The sequence below is a fragment of the Xyrauchen texanus genome, chromosome 5, assembly GCF_025860055.1.
Source record: "Xyrauchen texanus isolate HMW12.3.18 chromosome 5, RBS_HiC_50CHRs, whole genome shotgun sequence".
NCBI classification, from domain to species: Eukaryota; Metazoa; Chordata; class Actinopteri; order Cypriniformes; family Catostomidae; genus Xyrauchen; species Xyrauchen texanus.
Window position 1 is genome coordinate 7,804,481 of NC_068280.1, and position 21,293 is coordinate 7,825,773.

Sequence of the window (21,293 nt, forward strand, 5' to 3'; positions counted from 1 at the left end):
GATGAAGACTTATTAGTGTGGACTTAGCCTTAAATGATTCTCCCTCATATCATTCCAAACTTGTATGACCTTCTCTGCCATAAGTTAGTCCACACAACGGGTATGTTATATTGCAAGTTTTCTGAAGCCATACAATAATGTTGTGTGAGGAATACCCCAAAATTTGGGGATGGGAATCTAAGGAAATAAACGATTCTGGTTACGATTCCTCTTGACAATTCAGGTTCCTAATGATTGGTTATATTACCGATTCTTTTAGTACTTCTACAGTAAGCGTTTTTATTTAGTTTTGAGCTGGACATGACGAACGACATAACTTGCACATCAGTAAGATTAATTTAGTAACCACTCCGATTGATGTACAAGTGTTTTTGATTCTCTGTTGGTTTAGAAATCGAGAACCTGTTCTTGTTCAGAACTGGTTGTTACAATGTGATTTTCATGACTTTTGGTTCCGTTAACTGTTCCCAAGCATGCTGTTTTCTGCCAATGCAGACTGAACACCATATGAAATATTCTGACATTATTTCCTCCAGTGCAATTCAGCAGCTGAGCTGTTACTTTTATATCTGCAATACAAAACATGCAGCACTACACAACATTCCAGAGCAAAGGACTCTTATGAGCCAGTTATTTTTAGCGCAACCAGCGCACAGCCCAATTCTGAACAAATGACTCTTAAGGCCCCATCACATCTACGGAGAAGTGCTTTTTCGATCTTCGCTCAGAGCCAAGAGGAGTTCAAAACATCTGAGCAACGACATACTGTTTGCAAACATTCAGACACCCGCCACAATTAGGTGGGATGCATTTAGGGGTACATTTAATTATGAGGACGCTGAAGACTACATGTAAAAACATCAACTAATATGACATTAAAATGTGTTCTCAATTACTTTATGCCTCATTCTATGAGTAGAATTCACATGAGATCAGTAAAATATGCTTTTTTTAACCACTCGATTGAGGATTTTAAGTAAAATGCACAATTTGTCTTGTTTAGTAGCTAAATTTGCTCCAGCTCGCTAAAAACTGCACGCCGGTGTGCATGTTGACTGATCTTAACTGACTGAAAGCCTTGAATGCCTTGAATTAGCTGTCGGCCTCGAGGTAGGTGGAGCTCCAGGTCACACCTACTGATGATGTAAACCAATGGCAGTAAGGTGTTTAGCAGCCGTTAAGAAATTTAACAAAAAGTTTGCCCAGCCGAGCTGAAACAAATGCAAAAACACCTTCTTTTTGGCAAAATTTTGTTCTAAATCACTTCAATGTCTTTCGTTCTTGTCTTTCATTCTTTGATTTCGTAGGAAGTATGCAGAGGCTTTTATGAGCCAGTTCTTTTAAGTGAATCAAAACAACATTAATTAATGGATCCAATATTTAGGAACCTGAATCGTCAAGAGGAATCATAACCAGAATCGTTATAATCCTTAGATTCCCATCCCCAAGTTTTGGAGTTTTCCTCACACAAAAATATTGCATGGCTTTTGAAAACTTGCACTGTATGTATTACACACGTTTGTTGCTGTTAATTCACTTCTGACCTTTCACTATTTAATTCTGGTTCCTTTAGCAATCACAAAAGCATCATCAGCATTTTAGTGAGTGCTGTAATCTCAGAGCTGTTATGTACTTTGTGTTGTATTTATAAAACTCGTTCAGTTTGAGTTTTATTCAATCCCGCTGAGGGAGCAGTGAATTCCATTATGCATGTCAGGACGAGAAAGGAAGAAAAGGGGAGGAGGAACAGAAGGGAAGAGATAGGGCGAGCAGTCTGGCACTGATTAAAATATTTGTCCAAGGTGCCCCTGGGTGTCTCTGCTGGAGACGGTTTACGTGTGCGCACGTGAATTCTCCAGGACTGCGTTTACACAGCTGGGAGATAACTAGTCCCATACTGGGGCCTTCAGATATCTCCTCCTTCCTCTGTTTCTCTCTCTCTTTCTCTGCTATAGTCTCAGGTTGGTCTGCTATGATTAGATAGGTCAGCTATTTTGTGTCCTTGTGTGGCAGTGGGGTTACTTTTAAACCTGAATTACATCTCAACAAAACAGGATTTTGTATGTGAGTAAGAGAAAAAGTGGTAATTTGTTTTGGGAGGTGCTTTCTGTTTTGTCCTTCCTTTCACAGTTAGGTGTCTAACTTCCTGCTCTCGTTAGGTTTCTCAAGGCAGTCTCTTTTCCTCTATTTAACTGTATAGTGATTTCTCATGTTGCATTTATGCTGTGTTGCAGGAGTTTGCTGCTGGACGGCAGCTGACGGACTGAACCATGGCTCAGTTTCCCACGCCCTTCGGAGGTGAGAGCTGCTGCATGCCTTGACTGACTGTTGTGTGTTTGTGGGTGGATGAGTGTATGGAGGGGGGTGTTTTGTGAGAGAGAGAGAGAGAGAGTGAGAGAGAGACTTTGGAGTGAGCCAGTTAATGTCTGAAAAAACTTGGTCTTATGTTGATACATTGTTTTTATGGTATTTGCAGGCTTGTATATGTATGTGTGTGTCTGTGTGATAGCTATAGTTTTGGGACCAATTTGTCCAATCTTAATTGGACAAACCCTTCCTTTGGGGACATTTTGGAACGTCCTCATTTGGAAAAAGGATCCATACCTAAATTAAATAATGATTTTGAAAATTGTAATAATGCAAAAGGTTTTCTTTTAGGGTTAGGTTTAGGGTGTGGGTTAGGGGTTAGATTATAATAATTATAGTAAGCTGTATATAAAACAATAGAAGTTAATGGTCTGAGCAAACGTGAGTGTGTTAAATAAAGGTGCTTTTTGGAACTAGTTCTGTTTTTGTTCCTCTGTGGACACAAAATTAGAGACCATGATGTATTTTGGGCTTGTTCATAGTTAAAAGTCCTGCTTTTATGCACCAAGTAGGGCAGCCTCCTAATAGTCGACCAAACGTTAGTCACTGAGAAGAGTCTTGGTCGACCAAGTTTTGATTGGTTGGTTGGGCAGAAAAAAAATCCGGTATTAGCACTGGTTGGACACTAGGTATGGGTTAATATTCGTTAAGTAGGGTAAGGGTTATGCCTACACAATCAAGCAAGACACCTTGATTTCAAATTTTTACCAATTCTTTTTTTATTTATTTAAACTAAAAATGAAAATTAAACTGGAAAAGAATTAACTGCAATTAAAATGTGTTTTGTTCAACTTCAACTCTTTGGAAACTAACCTACTTCATCTGTGCATTGTCTGGGTAAATACATCTTTTGTTTGAATTAATTATATATATATATATATATATCAATATCCAATTACATCTGCAAGCCCTGGGCTGAGGGATCTGTGAATATTCTTTCTTTAGTGATTTTGCAATGAAAATTATATTAATAAAAAAAAAACTAAAAACATCAATCAAATACATTTCTAAATTCTATTTGCACTCCAAGGAAACAAAAAAGCCAATAAAATAATGAAGTGATTAAAAATAAATATATATATATATAGGTATATTTACATGCACGTCTCCGTATCAGTGTGTCATATATGTGTATCAGCGTGTCATATAAGTGTATAGATGTCTTTTCTGTCATTGTCTGATTTTATTCATTTTTGACTCCTGTTGTCTTTATGTCTGTGCCCAATGCTGTAAGAAAAGACTGAGACATTTATAACATTCAATAAGTTAAAAACAATATCGTCCGATTAATCCGTTATCAGTTTTATCCACCAACTTAGTAACCGTTTTGGCAAAATCAAATATCAGTCGACCCCTAGTGTTAAATGTATTTTTAAGAGGGTAGTTTAATATTCTCTGGGATGTTTTTCATTTTAACACCACAAAATTTCAGTTGGGTGAATCTTATGAAATAATGTCCACGCCTTTAAAAACAAAACAAAAAAAAATTCATTTTGTGACAATTAAGCACATTTGACTGACTGTGTTTTCATGGACACCATTTTTTTCATGGCTTTTTGTGAGAAGGCGGGTTATTGTGAGAAAGCAGCATTCCCGTTTACATGCACTGTATAAGCTGCGTACTCTTTACACCCGTGTACATGCGGCTCAGTCGGTAAGCAGCTTTCTCCACAGCAACCGAATTTCCCAGCGATGCTTGTGTAAATATCAAACATGGTATCCGAGGAAGACTTTGCTATTTTACTCTCCGTTGCTTCGCTTGTATTTCTAGGTCATCGCAATTGCTCTCCGGGATATCCCCAGTGTACAAGCGTATATAAGCGAACGTGAGGGAGCATTGATATTTTACATTGGTGCGTATAAATGGGTCTAGTTTATAGTGAATGTGCTTTTCCTACTGTAGTCCCAGAAATGTTGAATTATTTCCTCTGTGTTGACTTATTGTTGGGCTCCACCCTATGACTTTTGTTCTTCGGTTTGTTCCAAGCACATATGCCGTCCTTAAAAACCTGTTAGAATGCCACTTATGTGATTACATGGCCACGTTAAGCTGCGTTCTCCGAGAGAAACCTAGGTATGTTAAACCACTTTCTCTCTATCCCTTAAACAGTGCAAGGATATCTGCGTTCTCATTAACATAACATCATCACACCGCTTTCTGCAATAACCCTGGAATAAACAGTTTTGTGCATGTAAATGTGGTCACTGTCTTATCAACATAAATTCAGGACAATAAATACTACTATGATGGATACCTACAATATTATTTTACAAATTTAAATTGTATAGCGGATCTTTTTTTCTGTTATAGTAATCAGAATTAGATTCTTATTTATTTACTTATTATGCCTAAATGTCTCAAATATGGTCGCAATGTAAAAGTAGGTTAAAAATAGGCTTTGTTTGCTTTATGCGAAGTACAAATTCTAATTTTTTCTTTTGATGTTGGGTGAAATATTATCCTAATTATTTCTTTAAAGCTTTCGTGAGCTTCCCCCAGTTAGAGTTGGCCTGCGTGTGCTCGATTTAAACTTTGTTCCAGGCTGTGGTCTGCACCCTTTATGAAAATGTTGACAAGTTAAACCCTTGTTAAAGCAGTGCACTGATGCCTGTCTGATATGTCTGTCTCTCTCTCTCTCTCTCTCTCTCTCTCTCTCTATCTCTATAGTGGGGTCCGACACATGGGTAATATCTGTGGATGAGAGAGCGAAACATGACCAGCAGTTCCTCAGTTTGGCCCCCACACCTGCTGGCTTCATCACAGGTAAACACACACACAGTTGGATTTCTTGCAATCAAAAGGTGCTATGGAAATCTCGGAATGCTCATTAGTGCTGATGTTGTCTAAAGACCTGTGGGTCTTGATGCTCTCTGAAATTGTAAGATGCAAACAAATTGTTTGATTCCTTTTCAATCCTGTAAATCTGCCAATGTCAACCAGCAGTCCAGTCAAACATATTTATTGCTTTCCTTTTCATACACAGAGGGGAAGAGCAAATGCCACATCTACATGGTCAGATTTGACAGCTAGAAACAAGAAAACATGAGGGTGCCTTCCACTTACCCGTTATCCTCCTCAAAAGGCCATGCACAATAATATTGTCAATGACAGACTATTAAAAGCATACCACATCCTGTTTTCCGCTCACAGTGGGTGGAAATGCACTTAAACTGGACTAGGGTCAGGCTAGCAATTTTTCTAAATTGTCAAAATGTCATAGTAAATTGTTCCAGAAATTCTAACAAAATCTGAAATTAAACAAAGGAAATCTGAGTAAACATAAAATACAGTTTTTAAATGATAATGTTATTTATTGAAGAAAAAAAGTTGTCCAATACCAACTGGGCCTGTGTGAAAAAGTATTTGCCCTATACATTTTTTTTTTTTAATGGATAAATTGTCACAAATTATACATACATTTCTGCATATACATGGTGAAATTATTTATTTTTCACATATCCCAGCTAAGCTGGGGTCAGAGTACAGGGTCAGCCATGATACGGTGCCCCTGGAGCAGATAGGTTCAAGGGCCTTGCTCAAGGGCCCAACAGTGGTGTCTTGGTGGTGTTGGGGCTTGAACCTCTGACCTTCTGGTCAGTAACCCAGAGCCTTAACCGCTGAGTCACCACTGCCCTAAAAAGTAGTTACTAAATCCGCAATCTATAAAACTGCATTCATAATGGGGTTCAACTTGACTTGTCACACACCGGCCTGATTACTGCCAGCCCTGTTCAATCAAATCAACACCTAAACAGAACTTTTTCTGCATCATGAAGTTGGCTAAATTGTCTCACCCAGTAGCACACTATGTCAAGGTGAAATGAAATTCCAGAAATGATGAGGGAAAAAGCCTGAGAAGGTTACAAAGTTATTTTAAAGGCTCTGGGACTCCAAAGAACCACATTGAGAGACAATATCTCCAAATGAGGAAAACTTTGAACAGTAGTGTTCATATTTACACAAATATGTTCTAAAACAGTTTAGTATGAACAATACACACAAATAGAAGAAATCACAGAATCACTCAGAAATGGTTGGCGAAGGAGCTTGATTAGGGTGTGGCATGTTGATTTCCACACAATTAATGTCCTATTGTTATGGCATATATGTTTTTGTAGTCACCAGTTGAAACATTTATTTATTTATATATTTATCCCCCTCATAGAAACCCGCCTTTCTCTTTGGACTTTAAGAAAATTCCAGAAGGGTCTTAGTACTTCTTTCTCAGGCTTTACTTGTGAGAGAAAAACTGATATGTAAAACGTTTTATATATTACACTGAAAGGAAAACCCTTTGTGCAACATAGATAGATGCTTAATTAACTTGTAAACAGTCAATCAAAATCATAAAATGCAAATAGTACTCTAATTCCAGCTTGTTCCAGCTGGACTTTGGATGTCTAGTGAAGAGATGGCACTTGAGGGTTATCCTGTTGACCAGTGAGTCACAAAGAGCCTCTTTGTGTTGACTGAAGGATGCCTGGAACAGTGAGTGGCCCACAGTCAGGCAGGCATGGATGGGAAATCAGTTTTTTTGTCTCTTAGGGCATGTGTGCAAAGACATGTGTGACTGTTAATAACTGGATCCCACAGACTAGCGTCGCACACATTTCTTTCTGCAACAGCCAGTTACATTACAACTGCCAGAACGGCTTTCGCGCCAATACAGGCTGCACTGGTCAAGCATCTGTTATTTATATTAGCTCAAACAGTTACTAATACAGTCTTTTAATCCACAGAATAAGTATATTTTATATACATATATCCAAGTCATCACCAAAATGCCACGATAAAAAGTGTACAGCTCTAATAGGCACAGTCAGTGCATCAACGATGCATGCTGCCATTTGTTTACATTTAGAAGAGGTTATCATTCGTCAAACAAACAGCTACTCAAAGAGTCTTTTCAGGCACGTAATGTTTATTTTACGTAACAAACTGTCATCAAAGTACCATGACAACAGTTCACAGCTTCTATATACACAACCATCGTATTTCAATGCGATCTTCCCATGCATGCAGCCACATTCACACAAAGAGCAACTCAAACAGTCTTTTCAGGCATATAATGTTTTTTTTTTTTTTCTGAAAAAGACCCAAACAATCACAATAGCACAAGTTTAAAACTCGTATACTCACAGTGAAAACATGCTGATTAAGCGCAATGCATGCAGCCAATTCTGTTAACATTAGCGCTCGTCTCATACATACACAAAAACACAATGTCTGAAGTCATACAGTGCATAGGTAAACCAGACTGCTGATATTGTTCATTTGCTTGTGTTTTTACAGCTATAAAAAGTAAATAAAACAAAAACTGTACAGCAGACATAACCCATTTGTTCACATTTTTACTATATTATATACAGTATTTTTTTATGACAAGAAATCAAAAATGAAAATAATAATTACAAATGTTATACTCGTCTGCACTCCAGCTGTGCTGTGTCACATGCAGAAACGGTTAACTCCAGAGGGGACTGCAGGGTAATTTAGACACTACTCATCAAATGGTTAATAAACCCTTTTGTTGACAGAACTGTCTATATGGGATTTTTGTAACTCTCTTTATAATTATATTAACAATGCTTTACAAGTATTATAAAGCTATTTTAGCATTTTAATGTCACATCATTTCAAACACGACATTCATTTTGGGTTAAAGGGATAGTTCACTCAAAAATTAAACTTCTCTCATTATTTACTCATTCTATATACCCCTATTCTGCTTGTTGTGGAAGCTACAAGCCACACATAATTTATAAAAAGTAACTAAAAACATTTAAAAACTAACTTATATTAGTAGGCAATGTTAAAGTTATCTGGCACAAAATAATTAAAAGGATTGTTCTCCCAAAAAAGAAAAGTCTCTCATCATTTACTCACCCTCATGCCTCCCAGACATGTGGGACTTACTTCATCTGCAGAACACAAATGAAGATTTTTAGAAGAATATCTCCGCTCTGTAGGTCCATACAATTCAAGTGAATGGTGACCAGACATTTCGATGCTGCACATAAAGAAAAGAAAAAAAAAAGGCCACATAAAATGTATCTATACAACCGTTGTGTAATCCAAAACTTCAGAATAGAGGTCGACCGATATTGTTTTTTTCATGCCGATGCCGATCTTTTGAAATCCGGGTCGGCCGATGGCCGATTAATGCGGCCAATTTATTTTGGCCGATATGTGCTTGTTTTTAACCTCTTATTTGAACCTTTTATTTGAAAGATAAAATGTAACACAAATAATGACTTAAGATAGACAACATTTCTCAACAAATACATTTATTGAACACTTGACCAATCTACACTTGTACACTTAAAATTAAAAATGTATAATGTAAAAACATATTGTATAAATAATGTATAACAAATATATTAAATAAACAAAGCAGGTGTTACTTAACTGCTCCGAGACACGAAGGTTGAGATCCAAATGCAGCTTTAATTAAGGGGCAATCCAGACACGTAATCCAATATTCAGAGCATCCAAGAGAAGCACAGGCATAACTAGGGATGGGTATCGTTAAGGTTTTAATGGTATTACTATCTTACCGATACTGCTTATCGATCCGGTACTTTAACAGTATTCTTAATGGTTCTTTTTGTTATATATATATATATATATATATATAAAATTTTATTTCAGGAAGGTCTACTAACATTACTGTTCAGGTGTGGTCTAAAAAGAAATCTAATAAAGTAATCAATTGTAAAATAACACTGCATAGTTTATCATAGATAGATTAATGCTTATTAATGCAGAAGTTATTCATTCAAGAGCTGTAAGTGATTTTCTCTTTGCCTTTTGTTGTTTGATTCGCAGTAATGGCTCAATCGTCACATGTTTAATAGACAGCTTCCCCTTTAAGACCGAGTTCAGATCTAATAGGCTCCTGATGAAGCGTATTTTCTCCCCAACTATTTCCATAACTACGTCCATTTAAGACATAAACTGTGTTTAAGTGAATCTCCAAGCCTGTCGTTTTGACATATTTTTGGGTATATTTGATCGTTTAGACGCATGAAACCCAAAGTAGTCTATACTTTGCTCGTCTCTTTGCGGTGTGTTTCGGAGAGCGCCACGCCTTGGGAACGGTATCTCTTGCGCTCTTTTTATTATTAAACGCGTCCCGCAATTTAGCAACAGTAGCTAGACTGTATTTTACAACAATCACCGATCGTGCTGATTCTGACGTTAAGTTTGAGTTTTAGGGAGAAATGTCAGTGCACCGCTGTGAAGGGAAGGAAGTTGTGCTAGACAGAATGCAGCTTATGTATAAATATTCTTTTTATAATCTTTGGAAGGCTGAAATCTAAAATAAAATCAGACTAATAATCACAGATCTAAACCAGGCTATGTTTGAATGTTTAGTTCTGTCACTCATTTAGCAGGGCTCGTGTTTTGCTCGCTGTGGCACCGCGTGAGATATCGATATCTCTCTCTCTCTCTCTCTCTCTCTGACTGCGAATAGCTAAATTGCATCACAGACAAATGGTTTCATATTATTATACATAGAAATGGCTGGCGAGATAAAATAACTTTCTCTTTATAGCAATAAAGAATGTATTTTCTTAATTTCTCCAGTACCGACAGCAGAACCGATAACGTCCGTGCTTACCAAAGCCAGTCCTTCAATAGCCTATACTGCGTTGGTATATTTTTATTACTTATTTATCTGCATTGAGTGACAACCCTCTCAAATATAAGACACACAAACAGAACAAATAAATGTCTCAGATTCACTGTCTGTAATTGCAAAATTCTTGCTTCCTTATTGTGACATGATAGCAACCCTTCTGCTGTGATAATGCAACTTCAACTACGCTATCAATATCCAAAGTAGCCGAACGTCATGTCAACTATCGCGTTTGTCACGTTTTTTCTTGAAGTTGGCAGTAACATATCAAAAGTTTTTAATTAAATCTAAAGCAAGTTATACAAATTTAACCCTTACTGTTTTCTCCAAGGAACTTAGCTCCTTCCTTAGGCACTGGATGAGGTCAGCTCACTCTGCTGGAAAATGACTCTAGGGGCAGCGTGAGTCGAACACGTGTTCCACAACAACACTAGGCTGCCCACAGATGCGCCTGCCTAATAATCGGCTTGATATGCGTGGATATTGGCCGATGCCGATTATGTAAAAAATGCAAAAAAAAAAAATCGGCCGATTAATCAGTCGACCTCTACTTCAGAAGTGATATGATAGGTGTGGGTGAGAAATAGATTCATATTTTAGTGGCCTTCATGTGATTTTTGGAAGTACAAAAGTCTGGTCACCATTCACTTACATTGAATGGACCTACAGAGCTGAAATGTTCTTCTAAAAATCTTAATTTGTGTTTAGCAGAAGAAAGTCAGTCATGCACGTCTGGGATGGTATCATTTTTGAGTGAACTATCCCTTTTAGTGTTACAACATTTCAAACACAATTATATTGGGTTAAGGTTCGTTGACAAACTGAAATGTTTATTATAGACCTATTCAACCTCTTATTTTCACTCTAGGTGACCAGGCCAGGAATTTCTTCCTCCAGTCAGGTTTACCTGCTCCCATCCTGGCCCAGATATGGTACGCAATTCCTATAAGGCATATTTCTTTCCAATACAGACTTAATACAGTATGTGCAAGTGATCAGTAATTAGTGCTTATAGTAATAGTGAGAGTTACTTACAGTTGAAGTTAGAAGTTTACACTTTAGGTTTAAGTCATTGAAACTACCACTCCACATATTTAATATTAGCAATCTAGAGTTTTGTTAAGTCGTTTAGGACATCAACTTTGGGCATGACATGAGTAATGTTTCCAACAATTGTTTACAGACAGATTGTTTCACTTTTACTTGACTAGATCACAATTTTAGTGGGTCAGAACTGTACATATGCCAAGTTAACTGTGCCTTTAAGCAGCTTGGAAAATTCCAGAAAATTATGTCAAGTCTTTACACAATTAGTCAGTTAGATTCTGATTGGTGGTGTACTGAATTTGGGGTGTACCTGTGGATGTATTTTAAAGCCTACCTTCAAACTCAGTGCCTCTTTGCTTGACATCATGGGAAATCAAAAGAAATTAGCCAAGACCTTAGGAAAAAAAAACTGTAGACCTCCGCAAGTCTGGTTCATCATTGGGAGCAATTTCCAAAGGCCTGAAGGTACCACGTTCATCTGTACAAACAATAGTAAGCAAGTATAAACACAATGGGACCATACCGCCATCATACCTCTCAGGTAGACTACGCCTTCTTTCTCGTAGAGATGAATGTAGTTTGGTGTGAAATGTGCAAATCAATCCCAGAACAACAGCAAAGGACCTTGTGAAGATGCTGGAGGAAACAGGTAGACAAGTATCTATATCCACAGTAAAACAAGTCTTGTATTGACATAAAATGAAGGGCTGCTCAGCTAGTGCAAAATTGAAGTTTCACAGGATGTGAAAAGATCTTGGTCTTACAGATATTTGGAGATTTTTGAACCCATCTGGTAGGGACTATGCATTTTTTTTCATCAGTCCATAAGATTTATTTTAGAATAGATGCTTTTTTATAGTGAAGTCCCTTACTGAAATGTAATCAGGGACGTTTACCATTCCAAATGAAGGACTTCGCTATGCTATCAAATTGCTTGAAACAAGAGAGGGGGACATCTATAGGGAGAGATTGTAGCAGGCAGTTGAATTTTGGAATAAATGCATCTTATCACGTGGCTTGTTCAGCTCGTTACTGCGGTGACGTAGCGTGTGTGGAGGCTTCACGTTATTCTACGCGGCATCCACTAAACTCGCACCTCCAGGGGTGGTGGTCTGCATCAATACTCGCTCAGCTACCCATGCCCCCGACAATTTACATTATTATATAATAAAATAAGTAGTGATCGGAATGTTTTCTATGGTTAAACGTCAGGAATTGTGAAAAACTGAATTTAAATGTATTTGGCTAAAGTATTTGTAAATGTCTGACTTCAACTGTATGTGTATACATTTGGAAATTGATTTTATAGCATGTTCCTAATCCTGAATGATAGTAATCAATGAAATAGAATAGCATGATGTTTAACTTGTCTTCCAGTGAAATCGTTACTTTTTCAAATGGGAGGGGCAACATTAAAGAGTGTTTACCATTTTTCGCAGGGCTCTGGCCGACATGAACAACGATGGAAAGATGGACATGCATGAATTTTCCATAGCCATGAAGCTGATTAAACTGAAGCTGCAGGGTCACCCTCTCCCTCCTTCCCTGCCGCCCTCCATGAAACAGCAGCCCCTCTCCATACCCCCACAGCCACCCTTCGGTGAGGACGCTCACATATTGATAGCTTCACTGAATGCCACCGATTAGGTCTTAGTTCAGGACTACAGTAGACTAGACCTAGTCTCTGTTGAAGTTCCTGATTCATTCCCTCAGATTCATAAAAGTGCCCTTATAGTTTATTTTGTAATCCTGGCCAGTTAACAAATCCATCAAGTTTTTGGTTAAAACATTTAAATTAAAGTGTCATAAGTAAAGGCTTCTGTGTATTCAAACCTTATAAGCATGTACCTTAGCAGACAAGATCTAGCTCTTTGTCACTGTACTCATGTTTTTGGTTGTTTACTGCTGCAGGGATGCCTAGTATGGGTGCCATGCCAGGCCTGCCAGCTGTGCCACCCATGCCCTTGCCCCCTCTGCCAGCAGGTGTGTCTCCTCCGCTGGTGGCATCAGTAGCCCCACCCGTACCATCCCTGGCCAACGGAGCACCCGCTATGATACAACCTATGACTGGATTTTCCCATCCATGTAATCTAAGCACACTCACCTGTGTCACTTACTTAGACCTATTTGGACTGTTTAATAAGCATGCTAATTTATAAGTGTCTCTGTCTCTCAGCTGCTGGACTCAACAAAACCTCTTCGTTCAACCGTTCCAGTATCAAACTACAGAAGGGCCAGTCTGTAGAGCTACCCAGGTACATACACCTGCTCATTTGCATACACTGACACTTCACGCAACATTAAAAGACACTTTATAGATATTAACACACCAACATTGTCTCTCTCTCTTTCATATCTAGTGCTCCGGCAGCTCCTCCGCCTGCAGACTGGGCCGTGCCTCAGTCCTCCCGGCTCAAGTACCGGCAACTCTTCAACAGCCATGACAAAATGATGAGTGGTTATCTCACAGGTACAGCCTTTGTGGCATAACCATCCATACTCTTAGATAGTGGACGAACAATGTGGGTTTTTCAATGGCCGAAACCTAGAGAGCTGGGTGGCTTATGGGTGATTTAATACTGATATTTACAGTATTAATAGATTTAATAACAAATAAGATATACGCAAAATTGCCCGATTTAAATGAACACTTATTTTACTTAATATTTACTTAACCCTTTATCAAAATATTCATAACTACAATCTTGACCAAAATAAAATAGAAACCATTTTACAATGCATGTAGGCATTATGATCAAAACTAAAAAAGTGCTTTGAAATTAGCAGACAAATCAAAAGTCTGCCGTTTTGATAATTCTTTTAAAATTTTGCACTGCACAAATTATTGTAATTGGTAAAAACATAAAACTGATCAAATTGCCAAGTGCCATATGTCACTCCAAAAGAGACAAATACAGCCTATTTATTTTACTCGCAGACAAAAATGTGGCGAGTAATAGCTTAGTATATGTCTTTGACACACATGCTACATGTAAACAAGTGTTGCTTATATGCCACATTTGCTCTTATAACTTTAGAAAAAATTAGAGCTGTCAATCGATTCATTTTTAATCAAATTAATTACATGATGTCCCGATTAATTAATCGTATACAAATATTTGCTGAGAAAGCCCCTCATATAAAAATAATTCAATATATAATGATGAAATAATTATACATTATTTCATACAAATATAAAACAATTATATTTATATATATTATATATATATATATATATATATATATAGATATATATAGATGTATATAGATATATATAGATATATATATATATATATATTTCAGATAATTAAAATGCATTACATTCTTGTGGCAGAAGAGTTAATAATTGATAAAACAATACAAAAAGCGTCTTAAGAATACAATGTATTGTTTAGTACCATATTATTGACCATAAGCCAATCATTGGCACACAGTTCACAGCAATCCATTTCACAAGTGAATTTGTCAATCAGTTGGAGATTTATTATGAGGACTTGTTTAAGGACCCGTCAATTTCAACAAGTGTCATACATGCTTGTGTACCGTCTCGGGTGCTTTGCATAAACATAACATTTTTAGGTCACTGTGTCAAGTTAAATATAATTTAATACTTAGAACACATCTTGAGATCCCTTAGTTCGAATTTGCGCTCCAAGTGTTTTGAACGCAAGAACGTAATGCATGTTTGTGTTGTGTGTCTGCTGGATGGTTGTTTTCTTCACTGTATAAACTGTGCATTGCCACACATCTGAAATTTCAATTACTGCCCTGTGGAGTAAACAGTTGGTACTACAAACTTGCATTTCTCAGGAACATTTCTTCCTTGGTACAATCCGGGGTCATTGCGCTTAATTGCGTACATTTTTTTAAATAAAATTAATCGCACTAAATTAACATGTTAAATTGACAGCCCTAGAAAAAATAAATGGAACATAAAATATCACATACCATTACTTGGAGGAGGTGATTATCTTTAAACGAGCATACACTCAATGTAATCTGATGCATAGATCATTAGATAATCCACACAAAGCACAATTGTTAGCTTTCCTGGATCAGATGACTTCATCAGAAATGATGTAGTAAAGAGTCATGGAACGCTAAAGCAATTGTATTAGGATTCAGATTGTTGCAACTAGAGATGGAGGACATCCTAATATGGGCAGAGAGGATTGTTCACTAATTACATAAGCCACCAGGAGATGGCGCCAAGTACATCACAGACACAATGATGACTCAAATGGCACATGCCAAAGCCATGCTTTGGAGAGAGAGCATAATTTATTCATTGTTGTGTGCATGTTTAATTAGTTCTTATGTACAATTATTATGTTTTATTTGTTCCAAGACATTTTTGGACACTAGGATAAATTATATTTGTTATGCTAGAACATTTGATTGCTTTGTCGCATCAACACAAACATTTTTGATGGAAGTATAGAAAAATAACTAGTCACCTCATTCCTAATTATGACTTACCTTAGCCACCATGTTGCCAGAAATCTTAACTTGATATAATGGCTGGAAGGGTTCAGTAGTATCAATACCACCCTTAATGGCATGAGTTAAGTGTCTTGCTCAAGGACACAATGGTGGTGGCTGTGGGGATAGAACTGACAACATTCTGCTTACCAGTAAAGTGCTTTTGCCCACTACGCTACCACCACCACTCCATGTCCATATGAGAAAAATAACCCAAGCTCATTCCTCATGTATGAATTCATGAAGACCCTGAGAATTATATATTTGGTTTTCCTGTGATGCAAAACCATGGCGCTGTAAGTTAATTTATTCACAATATAAATTTAACCTGTGACCTCTCTAGATTCTTGTTTTATGTGATGTGCTTGCAGACCTCAAGAGTACTTGTGATGAGTAACAATGATAAATCCGTAAACGTTACAGGAAGCTAAGGGTGCTGATTCAACATACTCAGCAACTTCAGTTTCACTTTTGTTTCCTGCATGTCTTTCTCTTTTTGTGCTCCAGGTCCACAGGCCAGAACTATTCTAATGCAGTCCAGTCTACCGCAGACCCAGCTGGCCACCATCTGGTGCATGTCCAACATATTCTTACTGTGTCTTTGTCTCGCATTTAAAACCTAAACAAAACTCAGTGTATTTTGAAATGTGTATCAGTGTAAACTTAAGGGGTCAGTCCATCTCAAGTGGTCCAATAATTGTAAAGTTGGTTGTTTGACCATTTTTAATTTTTAATTAGGTCAGTTTGTAATGGGAAGGTGTCGAGGCTCAGTCTGAATTTTTATAAGGGCTACCTAGGTAAGTAAAGTGTGCATGCATAACATTTCAGATTTGAGACTTCTTGAGATTTTTTTCATTTTTTCCCGAGTGAGAGAAAGTGCAATTTCTCTGGTGGGGGACCCGATCAGCCACAACATTAAAACCACCTACCAAATATTGTGTAGGTCCCCCTTGTGCCGCCAAAGCAGCACAATCCTGCATCTGGTCCCCCACCAGAGATATTCAACCCGAATGTGAGAAGAATTTAATATAAATGTTTCTTTCTCGCCCCAATAAACATATATATTTTTTTAAAACACCTCAAGAAGTCTCAAACCTGAAATGTTCTGCATGCACACTATACTTACCTAGGTAGCCCCTAAAAAAATTCAGACTGAAACTCGACCCCTTCCCATTATAAATTGACCCTAAAAGTGGAACTTTTAGCATTCTTGAGCATTAAAATAGGACTTAAGATCTAAATCCAAGGAACAAGAATGTGTCAAATGTTTATATATGTTCATGAACCTTGTAATGTGCTCTAGAGGTCAGTTTTTGTTACAAGGAGCTATGACCATCCTGAGAAGAGATATTGAGGTTTCCGTAAACAGCTGTATAACCACACTTTTGTGTGTCATGACACAAAGATGGCCGTTGTGGTTAAACCAAGAAAAATGCAAATAAAAATTTGGTGATTTTGCAATACCAATACATATATGTAATCATTAAAAAATAAAAATTGGTCAAGTAGCCTGTATTGACCACTTGAGATGATCTGGCCCAAGGATTATTATCTGGCTTCTGTTATAAATTCGTCAGACTGATTTTGTTTTAACATACTGTTCTTGAGATTTTTTGTATTGCCTTTGACATGCACTGCCTCTTTCTCTCTATAGGAACCTGTCAGATATAGACCAGGATGGGAAGTTGACAGCAGAGGAGTTTATTCTGGCCATGCACTTGATTGACATGGCCATGTCTGGTCTGCCCCTCCCCCCTTTATTGACCCCTGACCTTATACCTCCAACATTTAGGTGAGAGACGCAACAAACGTCACAAACTTTCCTTACGCAAAGACATTTTCACTAAACCACTTGATCAATTATCAGCATGTTTAGAATTAAATGCAGTCTCTTTTGTTTTAAAAGTTTAATGAATTTTTATTGCAATTATGGAAATTGTTACATTTACAGGTCAGCTTGTAAATATGTGTTTCTTTGTGGCTTACATTCACTTGATTTCACTTGACATAACTGTATATTTGGTTCTTTGTGGTTTTGTATAGGAGAATTCGTTCAGGTAGTGGAGTGTCTCTGACCAGTATGCACTCTACAGACCTACGGTCACAGGAAGAGCCTGGGGAGGAAGAAGAGAAAGAGCTAGAGAAAAAACTTCCAGGTGAGGTGTCAAAGGTCAATGCTGAATAATTTTCTCAGGGAAATTCACTTATTAGCCACCACATTAAATATTTGTGGTCTCGATCCTGAGCACCAATGTATCTTTTTTTTTTTTTTTGGTCATCTGGCACAGGGAACTGCTACATTTATTTCTTTTGTGTAAATGTCTTAAAATCATATTTCTGAACTCTCGCAGTCACATTTGAGGATAAGAAACGCGAGAACTTTGAGCGTGGAAACCTTGAGCTGGAGAAACGTCGGCAAGCACTGCTGGAGCAGCAGAGGAAAGAGCAGGAGAGACTGGCGGCACTGGAGAAAGAGGAGCAGGAAAGAAAAGAAAGAGAACGACTGGAACAGGAGAGACGCAGACAACAGGAGCTGGACAAACAGCTAGAGAGACAGAGAGAGCTGGAAAGACAAAGGGAGGAGGAGAGACGCAAAGAGATTGAAAGAAGAGAGGTGATAAGAAAGAACCCATCACTTGTCCCCAATCTTTCAACCCCTGTCATAACCATGTCAATTTCATCTGTGTAGAAAAGTAGTTCCACCTGGCGCCTAGCTCGAGTCTGTGTTTGTAGCCTGCTAGCCTTTTTAGCATTGCTTATCTTTCTGTTTTCATTGTTAATCTTTAATCTCTGCCATTTTTCAGCATGCATCGGTTTTTCCACATTATTCTCTTATCACGATTGAACTGCGTGCATTTTTCTGCACGCATCCACTTCTATTTTTATTGTGATTAAACTACGTTAATTTCATCGCGTGCACCCATCACTACTTATCAAAAACCACCATAACAGCAAACAATTGTGTGAGGGATTCACATCGATCTCAAACCCACGCTGCCCGAGAAGCACCACACCAAACAATTGCGGTAAGTCATAGCATCAGCACACGTTATTGCTTACTTGCACTGCATGCCACATGTTTATGATAGCTTCATCTGTCAGCTCTGAGGGATTTCCATGTGATAAATGTAGGAATTAGTCAGGTTGACAGAGAAGATTAATGTGTTAGAGATGGATCCGAATGCTAGTGGATGTCAGTGAGAAAGAGAAGTCTTTAGATATTGCTTTATATTCTGTTAGTACAGCGAGCATCACACTACATTTCTGGCTGTAGAGCCCCTGCAGCAGGGCATTAAGTTGATGTCTCAGCAGCATATTCGTAGGGCAAAACATTACCTCTCTCCCGTTACTATTAGGATATTCAATAGATTCTACCTACTCAGTGATGCACCCACTTAGAAGCCTGTTGGAAACGCCCTGGTTATAGGTGATTCTATTGTATTGAACATGGAAATAGAAACTCCAGCCATCACAGTAAAATGCAAATCAAATCAAATTAGTGCTGGCTAATGGCAAACGTAGATTTTCTAAGATTGTTATTCATGTCGGCATTAACAATGTCCGGTCTTGCCAGTCAGATATCACTAAAGATAATGTTAAAGGTGTTTGAATTATTTCAGACACTGTAATATGCTCATCCTTGCTCATCATGGTGATGAGGTTTATAGTTGATTAGTGTCACTGAAGGCCATATTCTGATTTCCTTAGAGAATTTGCAGATTTCTTTTTTTTGTCAGATCTAGTTGTTACTGTGGATAGAGCTTTAATCGTTGGTGACTTCAACATTCACATAGATTAAGGAAATGATACACTGGGATTAGCATTTATTGATATTCTCAACTCTGTTGAGGTCAGATAAAATGTGATGATAGGATCAACTCATCGGCATAATCATATCTTAGGTTTAATTCTGTCATATGGAATTGTTGTTGATTATAAAGCAATTCTGCCACAGAGTGATGACATCTCGGATCATTACCTCATCTCTTGTGTGCTGCGCTTAGCAAAGGTCACTCAATCTATGCCGCTTTATCGATTGGGTGGAACTATTCTGTCAACCACTAAAGATAGCTTCACTAATAACCTTCCAGATTTGTCTCAGAAGACACAGTAAACCAAAAAATTTAGAATAACTTAATTTAATCACAGAAAATATAGATGCACTCTTGATAGTGTCGCCCCCTCGATTAAAGACATTTTATAGAGAAAAGCTACACACCATGGTATAATGAACACACTCATGTTCTCAAAAGTGCAGCTTGAAAAATGGAGCACAAGTGGAAGAGTACGTGTTGTGTTGAGTTTCGTTGTGCATTTAATGATAGTGTCTGTAGCTACAGAAATGCTCTAAAAGCTGCCAGGGCTTTTATATTTTATTATTTTTAATAAAATATTTTAGCTAACTCATTGAAAATAACCGCAATAATCCTAGGTGTTTATACAGTACTGTGGATACATTAGTAAAGAATAAAGTTTCAACTGAACCAGATTTTCCATCGCAGCACTGTAGTAAAAACTTTATATATTTCTTTCATAATAAAATTTAAATCATCAAAACTAAATTGGAATTATACAGCCATCTGCAATAGCAACTCTGAAGACAGTGTCTCATATTATTCCCCACAAGCAACTTCAATCCTTTGCTGTCATAGGACAGGAAGAGCTAAACAAACTTACCAAAACATCAAAATCAACAACATAATGTTAGATTCAATAATGACCAAGCTATTAAAAGAGGTGTTTCCTGTAATATCAGACCATCAAGTTAATATTATTAACTCCTCATTATCCTTAGGGCATGTCCCAATAAAATGTAAGATTGCAGTTATTAAACCACTTATCAAGAAGCTTGATACTGGATAGTTGGCTAATTATAGAGAGATCTCAACTCTCCCATATATGTCGAAAATACTTGAAACGGTAGTGTCAAGTAAAAAAAGAAAAAAGAAAGGTATATATGAAGAATTCACTAAGGATTTAGGCCAGATCACAGTATAGAGACTGCACTTATCAGTGTCAAATGACTTCCCAAATGACTTGCTCTTATCATCTGATCGTGGCTGCAATTCTCTTCTAGTGCTTTTAGATCTTAGTGCAGCCTTTGACACCATAGATCATGAAATTCTCTTGAATAGGCTTGAGAATTATGTTGGCATTTGTGGACTTGCATTAGCTTGGTTTAGGTCCTATTTATCTGACCGCTACCGCTTTGTGTAAACAAGGAATTGACAAACTAACTAAAGTTAAGTTTGGAATACCACAGGGATCAGTTTTAAGGCCTCTGCTTTTCTCCTTTATATATGCTTCCCTTGCAAGATATTATTAAGAATCGTGGAATAACTTTCCACTGTTATGCATACGATATCCAACTTTATATTTCCTCAAAACCTGACTAAATTTCAAATTTCTCCAAGTTAGCAGAGTGTATCAATGATATAAAAATTGGATGGCTAGAAATGTCCTTCTACTGACAAAAGCAAATTCATACGTTCATGATTCAAGACTAGATTATTGCCATGCATTGCTGGGAGGATGTCCTGCAGGTGTCATAAATAAACTTCAGTTAGTTCAAAATGCAGCAGCTAGAGTGCTGACTTAAACCAAAAAATATTATCATATCAGCCCAATCTTAACGTCGCTACACCTGTTAAATTTCATATTCATTTTAAAATAATTCTAACCACTTACAAATCTTTGAATGGTATAGCTACAGAGTGCTTATGTGTCCTTCTATCACGCTATATTCCTAAACTA

At 37.5% G+C, this 21,293-nt stretch overlaps 1 protein-coding gene across 3 annotated transcripts in view; it reads left to right on the forward strand.

The window, feature by feature from the left end:
• LOC127643491 (intersectin-1-like) overlaps nt 1–21,293 on the forward strand; it is an 82,941-nt gene that overhangs the window by 10,428 nt on the left and 51,220 nt on the right. For all 3 annotated transcript variants that reach the window (XM_052126286.1, XM_052126287.1, XM_052126288.1), the window contains exons 2-12: nt 2,235–2,298; nt 5,036–5,131; nt 10,879–10,942; nt 12,497–12,657; nt 12,969–13,142; nt 13,234–13,312; nt 13,418–13,527; nt 16,047–16,110; nt 17,194–17,331; nt 17,583–17,695; nt 17,891–18,153. In XM_052126286.1, coding sequence (XP_051982246.1) covers nt 2,271–2,298; nt 5,036–5,131; nt 10,879–10,942; nt 12,497–12,657; nt 12,969–13,142; nt 13,234–13,312; nt 13,418–13,527; nt 16,047–16,110; nt 17,194–17,331; nt 17,583–17,695; nt 17,891–18,153 — 1,290 coding nt within the window. In that variant the 5' untranslated portion in view covers nt 2,235–2,270. The remainder of the gene's footprint in view (nt 1–2,234; nt 2,299–5,035; nt 5,132–10,878; nt 10,943–12,496; nt 12,658–12,968; nt 13,143–13,233; nt 13,313–13,417; nt 13,528–16,046; nt 16,111–17,193; nt 17,332–17,582; nt 17,696–17,890; nt 18,154–21,293) is intronic.